Raw genomic sequence first — 20483 nt, 5'->3', positions numbered from 1 at the left:
ATATTTGCTTTCCCCATCATGTTAAGGATATCTATCCGTTCATCTCTACTGGATTTTAGTAAAAGAGCTTTTAAGGTGTCTTCATCTAAATTTTCCATCTTTTCTCTCTTCAAATTATAGTTGAATATCTGAATCAAATCCTCTAAGTTTTAATCCTCTATTTGCATCATTTTGAACACTTCATCTTTGTGATTGGTAGGCATGCAATAATCCAAATACCTATCCAAAAACATTTTTTTCATGTCATTCCATGTTCTAATGGACTGAGTGACTAACCCCGTGAAAGCCATTAAAACAAGTCTCTCATTGAAACTTCAAGCATGTCCAAAAAAGAGAAAAAGAAAACTATTACCCAATTCCCTTAGGTAGCTGGGATATTAGACTTTATTAATTTTACAAATGAATACATGCTTTGGATACAATTTCTAGATACATTTTCATGTGCCTTTGTTTATTTGGCATAAAATATTAAAAATATACAAATTAGTGTGATGTTTAGTCCAATAACAAATTTTCATACTTTCATAAGGATAATGCCTTATATCAAAAGGGAATCTCCTCTCTATGCCATGAATCTCCTCTCTATGGTATATTTTTTTTTCCAATCTAGTGCAAATTAAAAATTATCCATTATTAAATGGTAGAAGATGAAACCAACAATGCAAATGTTGTCATATTTTTTGCTTAGGTAAATATAATCAACCAACAAAATTTATGTTCTTAATCTTATTTCCAAGAATAAATGCAATGTGTTTGTTTATATATATATATATATATATATATATATATATATATATATATAAAACTAAATGAAAATGAGGATATGTAGCTTTCTGATATATAATTATATACTAATTAAGTTTTAGGTATTTTATATATAGCCTCAGCATAGCTTGATAGGTATAAAAAGATGTGTTCAAGCATTAAAATTTCTATGTAAAATATAGGTCACACTTATAAATAAAATTTCCATTAATTTGATTAATGCAATTAAACATTAAAAAATTACCCATACAAAAGAGCACTTTTGAAATAGGTGTGCATCACTTGTAATTTAAATATATATTCATTCCAAATTTCTCTTTTCCCCACATGGCCATTCCATCTCTTTTGCCACAATCATCTATAAATATAAATAAACTTGAGTAAATTAAGAAGAAAAGTTTAACCAATTTATAAGAGTTTGAGATTTGAAACAAATAAGTCAAAATACTTGCCATCATAGCCTCAATGTTGGAAGAAGCCAAATGAGTGAAATGAGGCCTTGAAAGTGTTTTAATGGGAAAGAGGGATCGGAACAAAATAGGATGGATATGATTCTCCTAGAATGGGAAGTTGCTATGAAGACTTTGTAGTAAAAATCCATTGAGAAATTGACTCCTCTCCTTCTAGGTCATTTTATTGCTTTCCTTAAATTGAAAAGATAAGATGTTGTATGTTGAATAAGAGATAATGTATGGAAGTGGCTTATTAATTAAAAGGGTCATTTCTTTTCTCTCAAAATTTAGAGGAATTATGATAGTATTCAATTATCTTAGGAAGAGCCCTTATGATTTTAGCTAAATTGGTGATAAAACAAGAGAGTTTAATAAGGTACTACTTGTTTAAAAATCTACACATAAACTATGAGTTGCTTTCTTTCATACAAACTAAACAAAAATGAGTTTCTTGCTGTCATTGCTTTAGGGTGATTTCCCATAATCATATTGGTTCCTATAACACAAAAGAAGAATATGATGTTGTAAATGATTTTTCCAACAACAACGTAAGTAAAAATAAAAAGATAAGTGTGTAGTTATTTTAAATGATAATTTTTTCTCAAATTACAACGTAAGTAAGTAAAAAGATTAGGGATAGTGGACTGCATGAAGACTAGTTATTTTAAATATGTGTGCATATATTTAAAACTAAGTAGGATAGCAGAAATAAAGAGTACATCCATTAAGCCCTCATATAACGATAGAGTTAAGCGCTGAGAGGTGAGGTGATAGTGATTATTTATTTATTAATTAGAGGGGGCGGCGTGGGCGTCAATTAGCTGAAGCCAGGCCTCGCATGAGATGGGCGGCATTGAGGTCGTTGGCGTTGGCGGCCACGAACTCGTCGAAGCTGATGAAGCAGTCTTTGTTAGAGTCCACGTCCTTCATCACCCCATCAATCTCCTCCTCCGTTGCGCTACACTTGAGGATTGTGCTCAATTCCGATTTCGATATTTTGCCGTCCCCGTTGGTGTCGAACTTGCGGAACACGTCCTCCAACTCCAGACGGCCGGGTAGGGCGGCACATTGCACAGCTGAAGTGGAGTCACCACCTTATTCGCCACCTTATTTATTTTATTTCACTCTAATATAGGAATTGGGAGTAATAAGATATTATTTTGAGTGGAAAATGTACTTTGCAACTCTCCTTATGGATCTTCTTCCTCCATTCAAGTCAATATACACAAAAGAATTATTTTGTAAGCATCTTATAACTACATAAAACTATTAAACAAACAATCATAACAACAAAATGAGCATAGCTACATTAATTTTCATGCACTTGGAACATAATGAAAACACCAAAATTTAATTTATGTCAAAAAAAATATAGTAAGATTTAAAATAGAATTAAACACTATTCAACAAGTTATTCTTAACTTCACATCCAGTTCCATGCATCTAAGATCTTCCTCTTTAGACGCAACTATGATCATAAATATCTCTTCTTTTTCCTTGTATAATAATCATTTTATTAAAGTGTATCCACAAGTTCTTTGATATAGTCAACTATCATTGATTTCCAACATTGTTGTACAAGATGTACATCAATATGTTGAAATCAATTTAAGTAACAAAAGACTTTACTTTACTGGTATTGTTAGGGTATCCTTAATTTGACATCCAAAATAAGTAATTTCTTTACTCTTTCATGAGAGTTTATAAAAATATACTACTATAGCAACATCCAAATTATTTGCTATAGTAGATCCTTTATTTTCACGCGTGGTATGCCAATAAAATAAAGGAGATCCTATCAAGACACAAAGGCTCCTTCAACCATCATCCATACCAAGCTAGTGTTGCAAAGAGGTTTCAATGCATTATATTATAGATTTACCCAAATATAAATGAAAGAGTGTCATTATGGTAGAACTAGATTGGATGAAGAAGTGTGCCCTCTTTTTCTCTCTTTCTAATCTTTTTAAAGAAAGTATTTTTGTAGAAAAATTCATGGAAATGGCCTAAAAGCTACATGGAATACCAGTTTTTTTGTAAGTGACACGGATCCAATATTCACTGGGAAATTTTGGACTTAATTATTTTCTTGATTAGGTACTCAATTGGCCAACATCTCACCTTAAAATCGTCAATATGAGGGGAAAATTAAGGTAGTGAAAAAATATTTAGAAGGATATCTATGTCACTTAGCATATGATAGGTAGAGAGAATGGGTCAAATGGCTTCCCTTAGAAAAATGGCAGTACAACACATACTTCCATACTTCATCATCCTCCATCCATCACATCACCCTTGAAATGTACTTTTCTAACTTACAATCCGATGGTCACGATATGTTCTAGACATGAAGTGATCCAATGGTTCATTCTCTCCTTGGTATTAGCGACACTTGATCCATGGCTTAACACTTGATTGGTACATGATCTCTATTTAAAGAGCATGGAGGGTCATTTGTAGGGTGACCGTTCATGAGATAAGCTTATGTAAATTTTCTTTCTTTTATTAATAAATTTCCTAAAGTGGCCATGTCGGTTCAGGTCGTGGATTGTTTCCCTCCTTGAAGGTTTTAACCACATCAAGAATACTAGTGTATTGATTTGTGATCTATTTGTGAGTGGTGTCCTTCGGTGTTCTATCTGAGGAATTTACCATGTAAATTCCTACAATTGCTACTACATTTAAGATAATTTTCCTCCAAGTGATATTTTTGTAGTTCTCGAAAAGTGTAGTGGTGAAAGTGTGAAACCAACCCCTAGAAATAATGATGACCAATTTTTCTTTTTGATACCTTTATGAATATGATACAATACACTTCTCACTCATCTATAAGGTAAAATCTAACTACATAAGTAATATTCTCTTGATGTTGGTGTTGTTAGAAAAAAGAATTAACATATTTGATTACATAGGGGATTTCAATATGTAATAGGAAATAACAAATGGGTTTCCACAATAGAGAAATAACATTATGTTGGAAACAACACCAAGATTGAAAATGATTCACCATTATGATCATAACAACTAGTTATATATCCCACTCATTGAATATTAGCTAGGATGTTATTTATGAATCCTATTAAATGAAAAATATGAAGTTAGTATGGATCAATAATAGTCCCATTGCACATGAAAATGTATATGAAGAGCCTTGAAAAATGACATGAAAAGTTAGCTATGTCACTAGTTTCAAAGCCTTTAGAAATTTCATAACTATGTTTTTACTTCCCATATCACAAAATTTTGAGTTTTTCAAACAGAATATTATTTGTGGGGAGGTCATAGCAAGGTTTAATAAGTTAAGTTTCTTTTGGTAGTGATCGACATGCCAACATGTCAGGGAATCTCCCCGATAAGAAGTCCTAACTAGACCTTAGACCGTTTGGAGTATGACTCCTAGCAGTGGGTAGTAAAGATATGCCTAGACTGCGATAGTGCATAGAGGTAAAAAAAAATATCCTTGTCAGAAGCAATTGTGTGACCTTGCAGTGAGTCAAGAGAGATGCATGCAGAGGTTCTAACACACAGAGGTGAAAAGGAAGTGTGCCCCTTGCAAGCCTATAATAGTACGTAACCTGAAAGGAACATATGAGCTTAATGACATCACAAACTAGAAAGTAGAATAGTCGTCAATCCAAAGTGATGAGTTAAATCAACAACACGTTTCAATGAGATTCATACAATCACACATGGAATAGTCCATACATAAATGTTTAAATTAAAACTACATACATCGCTAAAGTAACCAGAATAGTTGAACTACAATAACAACATATGCATGAAACATGTTGGCTCTGTAATATTATATGCATGAAGCAATGGCAGGGAAATCTGTGTAGTGTTCCATAGTAGGACAGGATCGGACTGCAAGGAGCTACTAGTCAAAACTGCGCAATTTTGGGAGTCAGTTCAGAACAAGCAGTAGGGGCTTCTAGACATAACTGCATATATTTTGGGGTGATTGCAAAAAGAGGGAGAAGGGCAGGTGCCAATCAAAACTATGTAATTTTCTGAGGGAGAGAAGAGCACACCATCATGGAGCCTACCTGTTAGATCTGCTTAATTTCTCGGTACAGTGCAGCGACATGTAATAGGGACCTGTCCCACATTTCTACGCAATTTATACAGGCAATACAAGGCAAGCAGATGGAAAATTTTAGCGCAATTTTGGGGATCAGTGGAGCCTTGGGTCATAACTCACTTCAGTTTTTCCAATTGACCAGAGAAAAGGTTGACGTGTGATCTTTACAGGAAGTGAAGACTAGATTGGATTTCGACACAACTTCTACATTGTTCTAGGAGATAGTCAGCTAACGCATTTCCAAAATTATGTAGTGCAATATACTCAGAGGATAGCCTCAAGCTCTATGTAGTTTGGCAGCAGTGCAGGATCACTGAGAGATAAGACAATGCAATGCAGCTCAGTCGGGGTCCAGTTGAATGAGGGTTGTTCGGTCGATGGATTTTTAGGAAAGATGACTAAGTGTGAGATAAATTGAACTTGTGCATACATGACATTGTGATTACACACTTAGAATAACTCGACAACAAGACACCTAAAACCAAAAAGACAAACATGTCAAAGCATGACGCTCTGTGGGACTATTTAATGGTGAAAATGACAAGTGCAAACTTGGGATAGACTTTAGGATGACCGTGCTGAAAGTTGTGCGAAAGTGCTTACAAATTTTTGTGTGGGTGCGATGGGTGTTCACATAGCTAAGGAAACTGAAACACACAAAGAAAAACCTATGAAAACACCAGAACTAGATCACAAGCATGACATAATAATTGACATGCCAAAGACGACAGTTGGTTCAACAAGAAAAAATGAAGGAAGACACATAGGGGAAACATATGGAATGCCTTTTAGTGCTTGCAAACATGCATGTTATTGAAGACATAATGATATGACAACAACAAGTAGTCCCTCAAGCTACACTAAGAGATGTACTTCAAAATATGTATTTTACTTACCATGCATACCCTCGAGATGATATGCATCCGGCGAAGTTTGCAGGAGGTCTCGATCTTTTATCATAACTTGGTTTCTTGGTCCTTCTCCTCAACTCCTTAAGATTGATGTAGCATGTCACCTTTTCCTGTATTCACTGAGAAATAGATCAACGTAGATTCAGCAGACAGTGACCGTTGCCCAGATGATCTGTGTAGTTTTCCAAAGAAAGGTTGGGCTGCTCTATGCAATTTCTGGGAGCAAGGTTGTTGGATAGTTAGGAAAACACTGCATATTTTTTTATATGAAAAAAACTACTACGAGATGAGGTCCTAGGCATACACCTCTGCACAATTTCAGAGTGTAGTGCAGCCTAAGAAGTTGAGGGACAAAACTGTGCATTTTCTGATGACAGGACACTATTGTGGGATGGGTTTTTGGGAGGAAACCTCTGCACATTTTCTGAATGCAGGAAAGATAGACTGCCCTGTGCATTTTTTGAGAGTAGTGTTGGTTTCCTATCTACTCTTCTCATTTCTAGAGAGAAGTGGTGGCTGCATGACTGCTCTGCACATTTCTAGAGAGAAATCCTAGATGGGTAGCTGAGGGACAACATTGCACAGTTTCTGAAGATAGTGGGTTTCGGTTGGGGAAGGACATTGGAGGAAACCGCTACATATTTTTGGATGCCAAGGGAGGTTGGTGTCTCTGCACATTGTGTAGTTCCAACAGGCAAGGGAAAAATCTTGAGGGTTGCAGAACTGAAGAGTGAAGTTCTGAAAAGCTAGATGAGGTTAGGTTGCTTAGGAAATTGGTTAAGTGTGAGATGAGTGAAACTGATGTAGACAGTGAGAGAACTTGACTACGATCACACATGAACACTTAGTGATACAACATAGACCATTCATAACATAAAAGACATACTCTGCTTGATGCAACAACCTTTGTGACAAGAGTGTGTAAAGTGAGTGTGAAACATGTCTATGTAATGAGAATGACCCATACGTAAAATATTTCCCCTTGAAGCAAAACAACATTCCCTTTTCATGGCAAACAATAATCCCCATGCCCAAGGATGACACATACTACATAAAGCTGAGAACGTGAACAAATATTAAGATCAAGTACAGGGCTTGAGATCATCAGCTTACCAATAAGTGACCAAGGAACGATTGATCACAGGATCCACGGTAGGCTTCGAAATTTGCATGCAAGCCAAAATTTTGGATGGTGGTTGTAGCTGCTACTATAGTTTCCAACATATAATCAATAGTAGTATAGTTTTGTAAACTCTCATGAAAGAGTAAAGAAAGAACTTATTTTGGATGTCAAATTAAGGATGACCTAACCATGCAAGTAGTTTTTTTGGTTACTTAAATGGAATTCAACATATTGACTTACATCTTGTACAACAATCTTGAAAATCAATGATAATTTACTCTATGAAAGAACCTTTGGATACACTTTAATAAAATGATTATTATACAAGGAAAAATAATAGATATTTATGATCATAGTTGGGTCTAAAGAGGAAGATTGTATATGCATGGAACTAGATGTGAAGTTAAGAATAACTTGTTGAATAGTGTTTGATGCTATTTTAAATCTTAAAATACTTTTTTTTTAACATAAATTAAATTTTGGTGTTTTCATTATGTTCCATTATTGTGCCAAGTGCATTGAAATTAATCTATGCCATTAATCTATGTCCCATGATAATATTAAAAATTTAATAAGCCATTAATTCAATCTCATATTAATTCTTGGCTTATTATGGCTTGGTAATATATGCTTCATTTCCCAACGACAAAGAATCTGTGACATATTTGTTGAATTAAGTTGGTGATTCCTTTTGGTATCGAGGCAAGTGCCATCTAGTATACTGGTATATCCTCTAGTACTGATTTAATTAGAATTAATCTGCCTACTCTAGATAGCCATCTCTACTGCTAGATGTTGATGCACCCTTCAATTTTTGCAATGAGCCAAGTCCAGCCTCCATGTCTAGTCTTGTGAATTGAAATTGTTGTAGTGCATGTCTTTGTTCATTTAGTAAACAACACACATGCATAATGGTTGATTTTTTGTAATTGGGCATCATTCTTGTAGCTTTAAAAAACATGGAAAAAATATGCTTGAAACAAGTGGTGTCCCGAATAGATCCATCTAAAAGTATTTGTACGTCATCAACAAATAAAAGATGCATTATATAGGATACATATGTCATCATGACCCCACTAAAATACCCGGATTATCGGGCATTGGTTATGAGCCCACTTAATCCTTCCATGGTGGAGAGGAATGAGAGAGGTGATAAAGGACACTAATGTCTATATGATGCAACCCCATTGATGAGTATGCTATATGATGCAGATGTGAAACAACACATAATCCATTTTATGAAAGAATGTGTAAAGCCAATATGGGTAAGTATAAGTTGTAGGTATGTCCAAAATGCTCCATGAAATTCTTTTGAAAGGTCAATCTTAAGAATGATGCTATAATTGTTCTTTCTCTTTATGGAATGTAGCTCTTCTTGTGCAGTACCATTAGATTCATGGATCTGTCTATGATTGAGGAATGAAAATTGCTCCTTGGATATCTACCTGGATAATATGGGCTTGATGCAGATATCAATGATCTTAGATATTAGTTTTTTACATGCAATTTCATAAGGAGATAGGTCGATAGTCGTGAAAATTCAGGGGGTTATCATCTCTAGGTATGAGTGCTATAAATGTAGAATTAAATCCCTCGTGCATCTTCCCTGATAGTTTGCAATCCTCGATAACCATGAGGAGATCTACTCCAATATGGTAAAAAGAGGTAAGGTAGAATTCAATTGGGCACCCATCTGATCCATGACTTTTATCTTTTTTGAACCACTTCTGCACAGCTTCAATCTACCCCAGCGTGATCAGCTTGTTTAGTTTCTGCACCTCCTCTTCCTCCACAAATTGAGTCATTGTCCCAACAGTGTCTAGTACTTCTGTAATGGTATCTTCTCGTGGATCTCTAAACATTTGGGAGAAATGTCTAGTGCCCATATCTACAAGCTCACTAAATGTATTGGCCTCCTTGCTATTATGATCTCTTAAACTCCATATCGTATTGATTCATTTCCTCCTCGTGGAACATTTTTGGAAGAATTTTGTGTTTTCATCCCTGACCTTTAGCCAAATAGCTCTGCTCTTTAATCGACAAGTCTCCTCTTTCTATCTTAAGAGTTTAATATTATCTACTTCCATCCTCATAAGTTGTTCCTTCATTCATATGATATATAACCTGAATTGCTAGTGCCCTCCATCTCCTTAATTTCTTCTTCAATTTTTAGTATTGTAGCATCGTCTCTTATATTTTTCTCTTTTCCCCATAATGTAGTACTGTGCTCGATCCATGATAAATTACTCGATATGACCATGGCTGGTGAGGAGTCGTTATCTTTGCCATAGTGAATCCAAGATTCCTTTACAATATTATGTAATTTTGATTCCTCCAGCGAGGCCGAGTTAAATTTTAAAGGAGAGTTTGGCTTACAATCGGAATTTATGACTTCAAAAAATATAGGGAAGTGATGAGATATTCCCCCCGATCCCACCCACTATCTAAATCTATCAAAAAGATCCACGAGTGGTGCTTTAATGATAAATCGATCCACCTTTGGGCCTGTGCATCCTAGCCTATTCTCCTATTTCGCAAGGTAGGCAAGATCTTGGCCATGTCTATATTTAGGAGGTTATGTGTATCCAATAGGTGCTCAAAATATTCAGTGAGGGGATCAGTGTGTGCTTGAGCACCCCATGATTCAACATGTCCCAATGAGAAGTTTATATCCTCGCCAATGATGATATTACCTTTATCCACAAAATATGCAGTCATTAGTTTATCCCAAAATCCCACACGATTATGACACGGTCCATATATATTTATCAAACAGACTGGGGCATCTAGTTCAATAGATGTGATGTCTGCACCCAATACACCTTCACTACCCCATATGTTATCAATCTTGATATTTTTATTATTGAAACCGATGGTGCATCGCCCCGATCGACCTATCACAACAAGTGTATGGAATGTCCAGCTAAGAAGAATGGTTGTGAGTAAGATGTTTATGGAAATAATACCCTCTCCCAATGTCTCTTGTAGGAAGATAACATCGATCCTTTCAGATCCGATTAGTCTCTTGTGTGCCAATTTTTTGTCAGAGCTAGCAAGACCCGTGTAGTTGAAAGATAGGTGCTTCATGGGGTAACCAATTTACAGTTGCCTTCTACTCTAAGAACCTAGTCAATGGAAGTTTGTATGTGTGTCGCCACCTCAATACCAACCCTCTCGATGGCCTTTGGAATATTTGATTACCTACCCTTGGGAATTTTCTGAGTTTTAGGAGGAGGGTCATCTCGGAGGCCGAAGGTGTGATTTGGCTTAGGGTGGCAAGGGACGAGAGATTGTATCTATGTTGTGAGCTATTGCCTGATATTTCCTCCCATTCAGAATGTAATGAGGGAATAACCTCAATTGTAGTGGGGTCAATAACCATTGCGGTGGGGTAGGGGCAGAGGGAAATGCAAAAGGACATGTGATGGGACTCAAATTGCATGCAAATAAACCCAAAACCAATGCATATATTGATAAATTGGCATATTCAAAATTCAAAATATTACAAGATGTCGGGGTTTCCGTTGTTATGTTCTATGCAAGAGTCAATGGAGTTCCAATTATGTGAGTGCTTATTGTCGCTTGTCTTCTAGGGGACTCGATGTGCACATTGGTGATCAACGAATAGTCCTTATACAAGTGACTCACTTCATGGCATCACCTGCACTCGAAAGGTAGCCCTTCATAGTCTAGGATTTGCCATCTAATGAGCTCCCTGAATTGTAAGCAAAAACTTTCAACTAACCCTTCTATGGTATTGAGATGTACGATAATTCTGGCAATGGTAATGGTGCCACATTCAATGTATGATCTATTGTGGTCTATATATATCCCTAGATCATTCCGAATGCACCTAAATACACCCTCTGACCAATATTGCAGAGGTATACCCAGTAGTTGTACCTTTATAGGTCCCGCACCAATTTTTTATTTTTCAGGTTCGAATAGTGTCATCCATCACTTCAGTGATATTGGAGTCATTTTTGTGTGAGAGTAATTGGACAACACCTAGTTCACCTCGTGTGGTCTAGAAAATATGAGGGCAAACCATATGCACATCATAGTAAGGACAACCGACAATTGATCTAGGATGTGGCCCAATATCTGCAAAGTCGAGCATTTTAACCTAGCCGAGGAGTAGTTACGACCTCTGACTTGACCGATTATCACTGTTATTTTAGTGTGTGTAGCTTCTGCCATACTTATGCTCTCTCCAAAAACAAGTAATCACGCATGTTCTTGCACCTTAGTGAATTTGGATATTTTCCTGCCCGTTGTGTGTGGGTGATATTCTAGGTTATGTTCACTCGCCTCATGCTTGTTATCATGAGAATCTGAGACTCTCGTTTCTTCTTGTGCTAGTACTTGTTGTGATATGCATTCAAAGCATCATGATGTGTGAATCGAGTGCTATGGCCGAGAGACCTGTGGGTCAGTCCCTGTGGTCTCTAAAGTGAGCCTTATATTTTCTATGCCAAATGTGGCTGCTTTATGTACAAGTAAACCCAATGCTACCACAGTTGTCTCTCGAGTACCAGATTTATGATGCACCTCTAGTTCATATTCCCAATACTGGAGCTCGAAAGGAGACAATATTTTTAGTATTGGTTGTGGTTTTTCATCATGTAAGGTGTATAGGAACTCTGAAGTGGGTGCAAGGTTCGGTTGAATAAAACCTAGGTTGTTGATGGTGGACACTTCATCCTCCACCTCGGATATAAATGCCTCAACTTGGACATCCCGTGCATGGTGGTTCTGTGGTGTACAAATTTGTGTTGTATCCATTGAGTTTGATGAGAAGTCAACCATCTCTTCCTCGAGGCAAATGACATTTTCAGCTATTCTTGTTCCAATGAATTATGGAGTGATAAGTTACTGTGTGCCTTCGATAATACCCTCGCCGAGTGAATATATAAAGTAGTTATCCAACCGGTTTGTTTCCCTTCCACTGTTTGTTGTCTAGCCTCACCTGCGCCAATAAATGTTAACCCCTTCCACTTCAGAGGTGCCCAAAAGTTACCATTCATTGTAAGTCACATTTCCATTTTGACAATTGACTCATTCCTCCCAAAGGCTCCCTCGCATTTCTAGGGTTTCACCATTTTCGCAAGAGTGTTCAAAGATACTAATAAATAGTACATGTATAATTTGTATGGCTTGGCTAAGTGCATCTAATTTCATGTTCACGTTTAACTTAACTTGTTTTATTTCAATATCATAAGCACTAATGAATACTAACCATCTAGATTATCTAGCATTTAAATGAGGGTGATCAAATAGGTGTCTTATTCCACTATGGTCTATCATCAAAATAAATTTCGTACCCATGAGATAGAGATGCTACATATCTAATGCATGCATAATGTTTGTGAGTTCCAAATAATGGGTAACATAATTTTCTTCATGTTTTTCCAGTTTTTGGATTTTTATCTTATCACATGATTATCTTGCATAAGCGCTAAACCTCATCCTTCCTTACAGGATTCTGTTCATACTATGAAATATTTGTTTGGGTCTATAATTGTTAGAATTGGAGCATTATTTAAAAGATGCTTTAATTGTTGAAATATTTCTTCACATTAAATATACCAAACTAATTTTACTCCTTTACATTGTAAATAACATATATGATGACCAATTTTTCAAAATCTTTTAATGAATCTACAATAGTATCTTGCAAGTCCCTTAAATGGCCTTACATCTATCACATTCTTCGAAGTAGACTAGTTCATAATACCCTTGAAATTTGTCTATAGAAATTGAGATTCCTATATTAGAAATAACTTGTCCCAAATACTGTATTTGTCCTTTTTAGAAATTGCATGTACTAAACTTGGCATTTAAGTGATGTTTACTTAATATCTACAAAACCAATCGAAGATCTTCTTTGTGTTCTTCCTAAGACTTAGAATAAATGATAATATCATGTATAAATACAATATAAACATATCTAAGTATTCTCTAAAGGTGTTATTCATGAGACACTCATGTAGCTAGTGCATTGGTAAGACAAAATGGTACCACTATAAATATAAAATTAACCATATCTTGTTGTGAAAGTTGTCTTATAGATATCATCATCTTTGATTTTGACTTGATGATATGTCAATGTCAAGTATATTTTCGAAAAGTATTTGTTCTCCTTTACTTAATAGAACAAAAAATTAATTTAAGGTAATGGATACTTATTTTCCACTGTCATTTTGTTCAACTATTTATAATAATGCACATCCCAAGTGTCTAATACCTTTTCTTTACAAATGGAACTAGTGCTGCACAAGTAAGTACATTTGATATAATGTATCCTTTTTCAAAAGTCCCTACAATTACATTTTTAGCTCCATCAAATCAAGGGTGCTCAATTTATAATGTGCTTTAGATATAGTTGATTTTAGGCACACACACACATACACACACATCATCATTTAACCCTTAAAATCATTTAAGCCTTTTCTTATGCCATATCTTAACCAATTCATGTGAATACCTAATTAGTTTTCCTTTTTAAGTATTACATTATGTTTTCATAACTGCAAATATTTGAAGTTATGAATTACATCTATCTTCTAGTGCAATATATAGAGTTTGGATGAGGTTTCAATGAATTATAGTTGAAATAGTGGTCAATTCCTTCACGATAAGAGTGACAATTGCTACTACATTTAAGATAAATTTCCTCCAAGTGATATTTTTGTAGTTCTGCATTATTCACCATTATGATCATAACAACTAGTTATATATCCCACTCATTGAATATTAGCTAAGATGTTATCTATGAATCCTATTAAAGGACAAAGATGAAGTGAATATGGATCAAGAATAGTCCCATTGCACATGAAAATGGATATGAAGAGCCTTGAAAAACCACATGAAAAGTTACCTATATCACTAGTTTGAAAGCCTTTAGAAATTGCATAGCTATGTGATTACTTCCCATATCACATAATTTTAAGTTTTTCAGAGAGAATATTATTCCTCAAGAGGTCATAAAAAGGAACCAATTTTGTGCCCTAAGGAATCCCACTCCACAATTAATATTGTCTCCAAGATGGGAGTTGTACACACAACCCCATTATGTTCTTCAAAATATTTGGTGAATTACAATAGCATTTTTGTTGTGGTTTCATTGGAGTATTCAAACTACTATTGTGGCTATTCTGATAGATCTAAGTGACAAATGTTGTAATTAAAAATATTGTTAAAACTGGTTCCAACCCTTTCCTTGGTAATTATGGTGCAATGTTTTGACTGACGCACAAACCTGCAAATTTTTAAACATTTCAGTATTGATTTGTTCCAACATTGGTATCAAAATGTTTATTTAAGACCCTACCTTAATCATAAGAAATTCAACAAGATTTTTGTCCCTTTTAGAGCATAAGTCAATCCAGTATATACTGCACTCACAGTTGTGAACCTCATCATAGTAGGATTGAAACCATAAAAATAATATATCCTTCCGATTTGAGTTGAAACTTGTCAATAACCCTATAGAGAAGAATATTTGACAACAATGATTCTCACGGAGCTCGACATGGCTTCTACTGGCAAGTGTTTGAAGAATAAATAAAATATGTTGAGAAGTATGTGATCTAATTTAAAGAAAGCTTGACTCACCACCCTGGAACTTTCTGAACCATATTTGAAGCTTAAATACTTAGCACTTTATCTGTCCTAGCACATATCTGAGAAATGTGCATTAAATTGTCAAGATTTGGCATTCAATGATACTATTGGGTGGATCAACGTGTGTGTGAGAGAGAAGATTTGATGCATGGGCGTGTATAAATAGATAAACACTACAATAAACATTGTGTTGGAAGCAACATGTATTGGTATGAGCACGACTACATTCATGCCCTCATCCATGACTCTCTCAAAGCCTGATATCGCTTATAGAGCAGCCTTCGAGTTAAGGGAATTTAATACATTAAACTTATATGTTGGGTATATTGATTTGTTAAGGGAAATATTTTATATATTTCACATTATATGATAAGAATAATGGTGCCATCTACATATTTTTTTTTGTTTTGAAAGTTTGATTTGTCATATAGTTAGGAATGGCGGGTGGTCAACAAATAATTTAGATGTGGACATAGTAGTATATTTTTATAAACTCCCATGAAAGAGTAAAGAAATAACTTATTTTGGATGTCAAATTAAGGATACCCTAACAATGCAAGCAAAGTTTTCTGTTACTTAAATTGACTTCAACATATTGATGTACATTTTGTACAACAATGTTGGAAATCAATGATAGTTGACTATATGAAACAACTAGTTGACTACATGAAAGAACTTGTGGATAAACTTTAATAAAATGATTATTATACGAGGAAAAAGAAGAGATATTTATCATCATAGTTGTGTCTAAAGAGGAAGATCTTAGATGCATGGAACTATATGTGAAGTTAAGAATAACTTGTTGAATAGTGTTTGATTCTATTTTAAATCTTACTATACTTTTTTTTTGACAAAAAATAAATTTTGGTGTTTTCATTATGTTCCATTAATGTGCCAAGTGCATGGAAATTAATGTAGCTATGCTCATTTTTTTGTTCTGATTGTGTGTTTAAAAGTTTAATGTAGTTATAATATGCTTACAAAATAATTCTTGTGTATATTGACTTGAATGGAGGAAGAAGATCCATAAGGAGAGTTGCAAAGTACATTTTCCACTCAAAATAATATCTTATTACTGCCAATTCCTATATTAGAGTGAAATAAAATAAATAAGGTGGCGAATAGGTTTCTCAAGCATGCAACAAATCTAAGGATAAAAAAACCCTTAGTTAAATGCATATGCAAGGAACGCTCAAATTTTAGTGCCATGACCATGTGAATGAGAGAGATAAAGTAAGTGTTAAGCGATAGGAGGGCATGCCATTTAGTTAAGAGTCTACATTGAATATTTATTTGTGTGAGAAAGAAGGTGACTCCTTAATGACTTTTCTACAACCATAATTAACATGTTATTATTCATCTGCCTTAGTTGGAAACTAGCATTTTGATTAGATATGTGAAAGGTATTGTCTTGCACTATTTAAGAGAAGAACTCAAATGAATTAGAAGCTTTCTTTTAAAAACATTAGTGGTGCTTCCCAATGTTTTCTAACCCAAAAAGGAAACAACATGACTAATGCCTTTAATTTTTGGATGGAGTCTTTGAGGTTTTGTCTAGCTATAAGCAATTTGATACCAAAGTTGAGTTCTCTCATGATATACTAAGAAAGATATTTGTGAAGAGAAGATAAAATATTTAAGGCTTCATAGCCTATTTGATTAAAATCAAGGATAATGATCTCAATATCACTAGTGTCAATGGTTTTGTATTATGTACAACAATTACCATCTCACTACATTTTATTAGCTAGTATGGAGAGGGAAAGGAATGCCTTCATGTTTATGAATTTCTTCCAAGTAGATATATTGAATAGGACCTTCACATTGATGAGCATAAAGTGGTGGTTTCATATAAATTACTATTTGTAATAGTTGTGGAGTTGCATAAACATTAGATTGGCTTACCTTTCATAAGTGATATGTTGCCCAAAAAATGGGCAAACCCAAGTAACAGCCCCTTGATTTGAATGATGAAAAAAGAATGATGTATAAGTAAAAGGAGGCTTGTCAATGTTCTAACTTGTTTGGACTAGATGATGAAAATATTCTTGTGTACCCAAGAATTATGGGTGGGAACTTAGTGGATACCAAAATAATATTAGTTATGACAATCTAAACATTATTGTTGGGATGATTACAAAACATTGTGGCAAAAGCTTCCTTTAAATTATGATGTTAAAAATAAGCTTTAATGGCACCATGATAATCTTCAAAATCTAATAAACCATTGATTCAATCCCATCAACCAATTAATTTAATTCCAAAAATATTTAAAATCCCCATTAATTAAATTCCAAAAATGTTTAAAATTTCCTATGAATTAAATTCCAAAAGTATTTCCTATCAAATTAAAATAAATAAATATATTGAATTGGATATCTCATAAAAGTATTAATGCTGATATCAATCATTGATAATAAATATTTATTTTATTGTAAATATTTAAAATAGATATACCAAATTCCGTCTCTGTATCCAACATTTTTATATTTTTTTTATTGTTCACTTATTGTTCACCACACAGGATGGATGAAGTATCTCATAAAGTGAAGTATTGATGTTGATATGATAGGTTGATATAATAAATAAATATTCTGATGGTTTTTTGTTTGACTGTAAATATTCGGGTCCATGTCCACGCAACCTGGGCTCGGCGTTTTGGGTGTGTGCTGTGTCTTCCATTCTCATACAGTTGGAGGAAGGCGAAGGCGAAGGCGAGGGAGTTGAAGATGAGATCGAGGAATGGAATTTCTTCACTGCAAACCCAACCGTGTGTCCATGTATTCGATTCCCTCCCTCCCTTTATCAAACGTTAACATTACATTTATTATTTCTATTGCTCACCAGGAACGGAACGGAATTTTCGGTGCGGGACCAAGAGAACGCACGGGAGGGTTAGGTTTGTTGGTCAGTCATGCAAGCTCGCTTTGTGAGGCTTTTCTTCACTGCAAACCCAACCGTGTGTCCATGTATCGCGAGTGTTCCCTCCAAAAGGACCAAATTAGATTCCTTCCCTCCCTTTATCAAACGTTGAGCAACGGAACAAAATTTTCGGTGCGGGACCAGGAGAACGCACGTGAGGGTTAGGTTTGTTGGTCAGTCATGCAAGCTCGCTTTGTGAGGCTTTTCTTCACTGCAAACCCAACCGTGTGTCCATGTATCGCGAGTGTTCCCTCCAAAACGACCAAATTAGATTCCCTCCCTCCCTTTCAGTGATCAAATTTGAAGGGCGGGTCTTAATTTCATTTAGAAGGGCACATATTCAGGTCGCACTTCTATAATGAAAAGCATAAAAAAAAAAAGCAATTCAATTGACAACAGTAAATTATTTTCAAATTTCTTTTCTGCTTTCACAAGAGAATGGTGGAACAACAACAACCCCATGGATGTCGTGTATAAGGCAGGTCTGATATGAGCCACAACTAATATATGAGATGCATTTACCATTAATGGATAAACAGGAGACCTATATTCCTGCTCCAGTTCAGATAAGGATTAATTTTGTAGGAAATTTTTGTAACCGGAACGTTCAAGCCAATATACAAGTAGCTCAATCAAATTTAAGTTTATTGCATGAATGAAAAAATTCAGTAAAATTCTAAACAGGTTTAGGATTCAACAAAAGAGTGTACAAAGGTGTATATGTTTTTGGTATCTTCTTTTTTAATATGAAAACATACCAGGAATTGAGAATCTGCAAACAAATCAAATCCAGTATGTTAGGAAGCCTATTGAATACCTGTTGAATGCGCTCCTCTCCAAGCATAAATCGTGCTTAAACCTTGCTTGACAGGCGTTTGCTGAATGATGAATCCATGCTCCTCTCCAGCTTAAATCATCGTCAAACCTTTCTTCGGGTAGCCTTCAGGCACAACCCAGTGAAATTACAGACCTAATACATGGCCCATATTGACATCTAGTCGCTCTCAATTGAAACTACCAAATGTAATGGTATCAAAGGGTAATTGTGACATAATAATTAATAAGAACTTCCATCATATGCACAATTAGAAAAAACAACTCAAAAAGAAACTGTTGTTTTTGAAATGGGAGCAACTGAGAAACTGCCAAATGTAATGGTATCAAAAGGTAATTGTGTCATAATAATTAATAAGAACTTGCATCATATGCACGATTAAAAAACAAGTCAAAAGGGAGGGAACTGTTGTTTTTGAAATGGGAGTTTCTGAAATGGGATTTAAGTTTTAACATGAAAAGAAATTTACAAATTCAACATTCCTAAAATTCTAATTTCAGAAAAAATGAAATTTAAAAAAAAGTTGACAATTTGACCGCACTTCCTAAAAAATTTTAAGATATTATTCTAGTTTTTTTTAATGACAAAAATAAATTTTTAATTTTTTTTTTACTGGTAAAATTTTCTCAGTACTTCTCTAACGTGCCAGAGACCCTTTGAAGGGCTGCGATGTGTTCAATTTTGATCCCTGCTCCCTTTATCAAACGTTAACATTACATTTATTATTTCTATTGCTCACCACACAACATCAAACATTTCTACTTTTCTGTTCGCCACACAGAATCTTGGCACATCAAATTACATTTCACACCTTGGCACATCAGCATTCGTTGGTGGGTACAAAATAATTGCGTAAAGCATCCCGAAATTAGTGCGCTGGGGACACGTGGCATAGATTCAGAAAAAGCCCTATATAACGATGACCTTGCTTCCACTCCTCCACACCACCTACAGCGCCATTTCGTCTTTCGTTTTTTTGTAGTATTTGCTTGCCTTTGCCTTTGCCTTCACCTTGTTCAGGCATGAGAATGGCTTCAGCTATGCAATGTGCCGCCCTGAGCAGCCGCCGCGAGCTTGAGAACGTGTTCCGCAAGTTCGACACCAACGACGACGGCAAAATATCCACGTCGGAACTGAGTTCCCTGATTACGTTGGCGGAGATTGAAGGGGTGATGAAGGAGGTGGACTCCAACAAAGACGGCTTCATCAACTTCGACGAGTTCGTGGAGGCCAACTCCAAGAACCTCAATGCCGTCCGTCTCATGCGAGACTTCGCTTCAGCTGTGCAATGTGCCGCCCTGCCCGGCCGTCTGGAGCTGGAGGACGTGTTCTGCAAGTTCGACACCAACGGGGACGACAAAATATCGAAATCAGAACTGAGCACCATCCTCAAGTGCAGTGCAACGAGGAGGAGATTGATGGGGTGATGAAGGACGTGGACTCTAACAAAGACTGCTTCATCAGCTTCGCCGAGTTCATGGCCGCCAACGCCAACGACCTCAATGCCGCCCGTCTCATGCGAGGCCTGGCTTCAGCTAATTGACGCCCACGCTGCCCCCTCTAATTAATAAATAAATAATCACTATCACCTCACCTCTCAGTGCTTAACTCTATCGTTATATGAGGGTTTAATGGATGAAAATTTTATTTATAAGTTTTTATTTATTTTATTTATTTATTGAATGTAATAGAAATCCTTGTTACAAAACTCAATAGTCACTTGATGAAAGAATTAAAGACTTAATTAAGCACATGAAAATTACCTTAA

The 20483-nt window shown here is 35.4% G+C and overlaps 2 protein-coding genes across 2 annotated transcripts; one reads left to right on the top strand and one right to left on the bottom strand.

The window, feature by feature from the left end:
- Positions 1-2030: 2030 nt before the first annotated feature.
- LOC149250849 (putative calcium-binding protein CML25) lies at positions 2031-9592 on the bottom strand. The gene is made up of 2 exons (XM_089453768.1): positions 9457-9592; positions 2031-2311 (listed from the first exon to the last, which is right to left on the bottom strand). The coding sequence occupies exons 1-2, from the start codon at positions 9590-9592 to the stop codon at positions 2031-2033; spliced, it is 417 nt and encodes a 138-aa protein (XP_089309894.1).
- Positions 9593-19743: 10151 nt separating this feature from the next.
- On the top strand, positions 19744-20142 carry LOC149250848 (uncharacterized). The gene has a single exon (XM_089453767.1). It carries the CDS (start codon positions 19744-19746, stop codon positions 20140-20142), a length of 399 nt encoding a protein of 132 aa, XP_089309893.1.
- The last annotated feature ends 341 nt before the right edge of the window (positions 20143-20483 follow it).

Source organism: Pinus tabuliformis, chromosome 7, assembly GCF_031772625.1.
Source record: "Pinus tabuliformis cultivar Carrire ecotype Pingquan chromosome 7, CPIR1, whole genome shotgun sequence".
Classification (NCBI taxonomy): domain Eukaryota; kingdom Viridiplantae; phylum Streptophyta; class Pinopsida; order Pinales; family Pinaceae; genus Pinus; species Pinus tabuliformis.
This window is presented reverse-complemented; position numbering and strand designations above follow the sequence as displayed.

What these genes read in the sequence shown, in the direction of transcription:
- LOC149250849 (XM_089453768.1), bottom strand. Translation starts at nt 9,592, where the DNA reads ATGGTCATATCGAGTAATTTATCATGGATCGAGCACAGTACTACATTA. An exon ending in GGAGGGCACTAGCAATTCAG is followed by an intron (nt 2,312 to 9,456) that starts GTTATATATCAT and finishes GTGGCGAATAAG; the next exon opens with GTGGTGACTCCACTTCAGCT.
- LOC149250848 (XM_089453767.1), top strand. Translation starts at nt 19,744, where the DNA reads ATGGCTTCAGCTATGCAATGTGCCGCCCTGAGCAGCCGCCGCGAGCTT.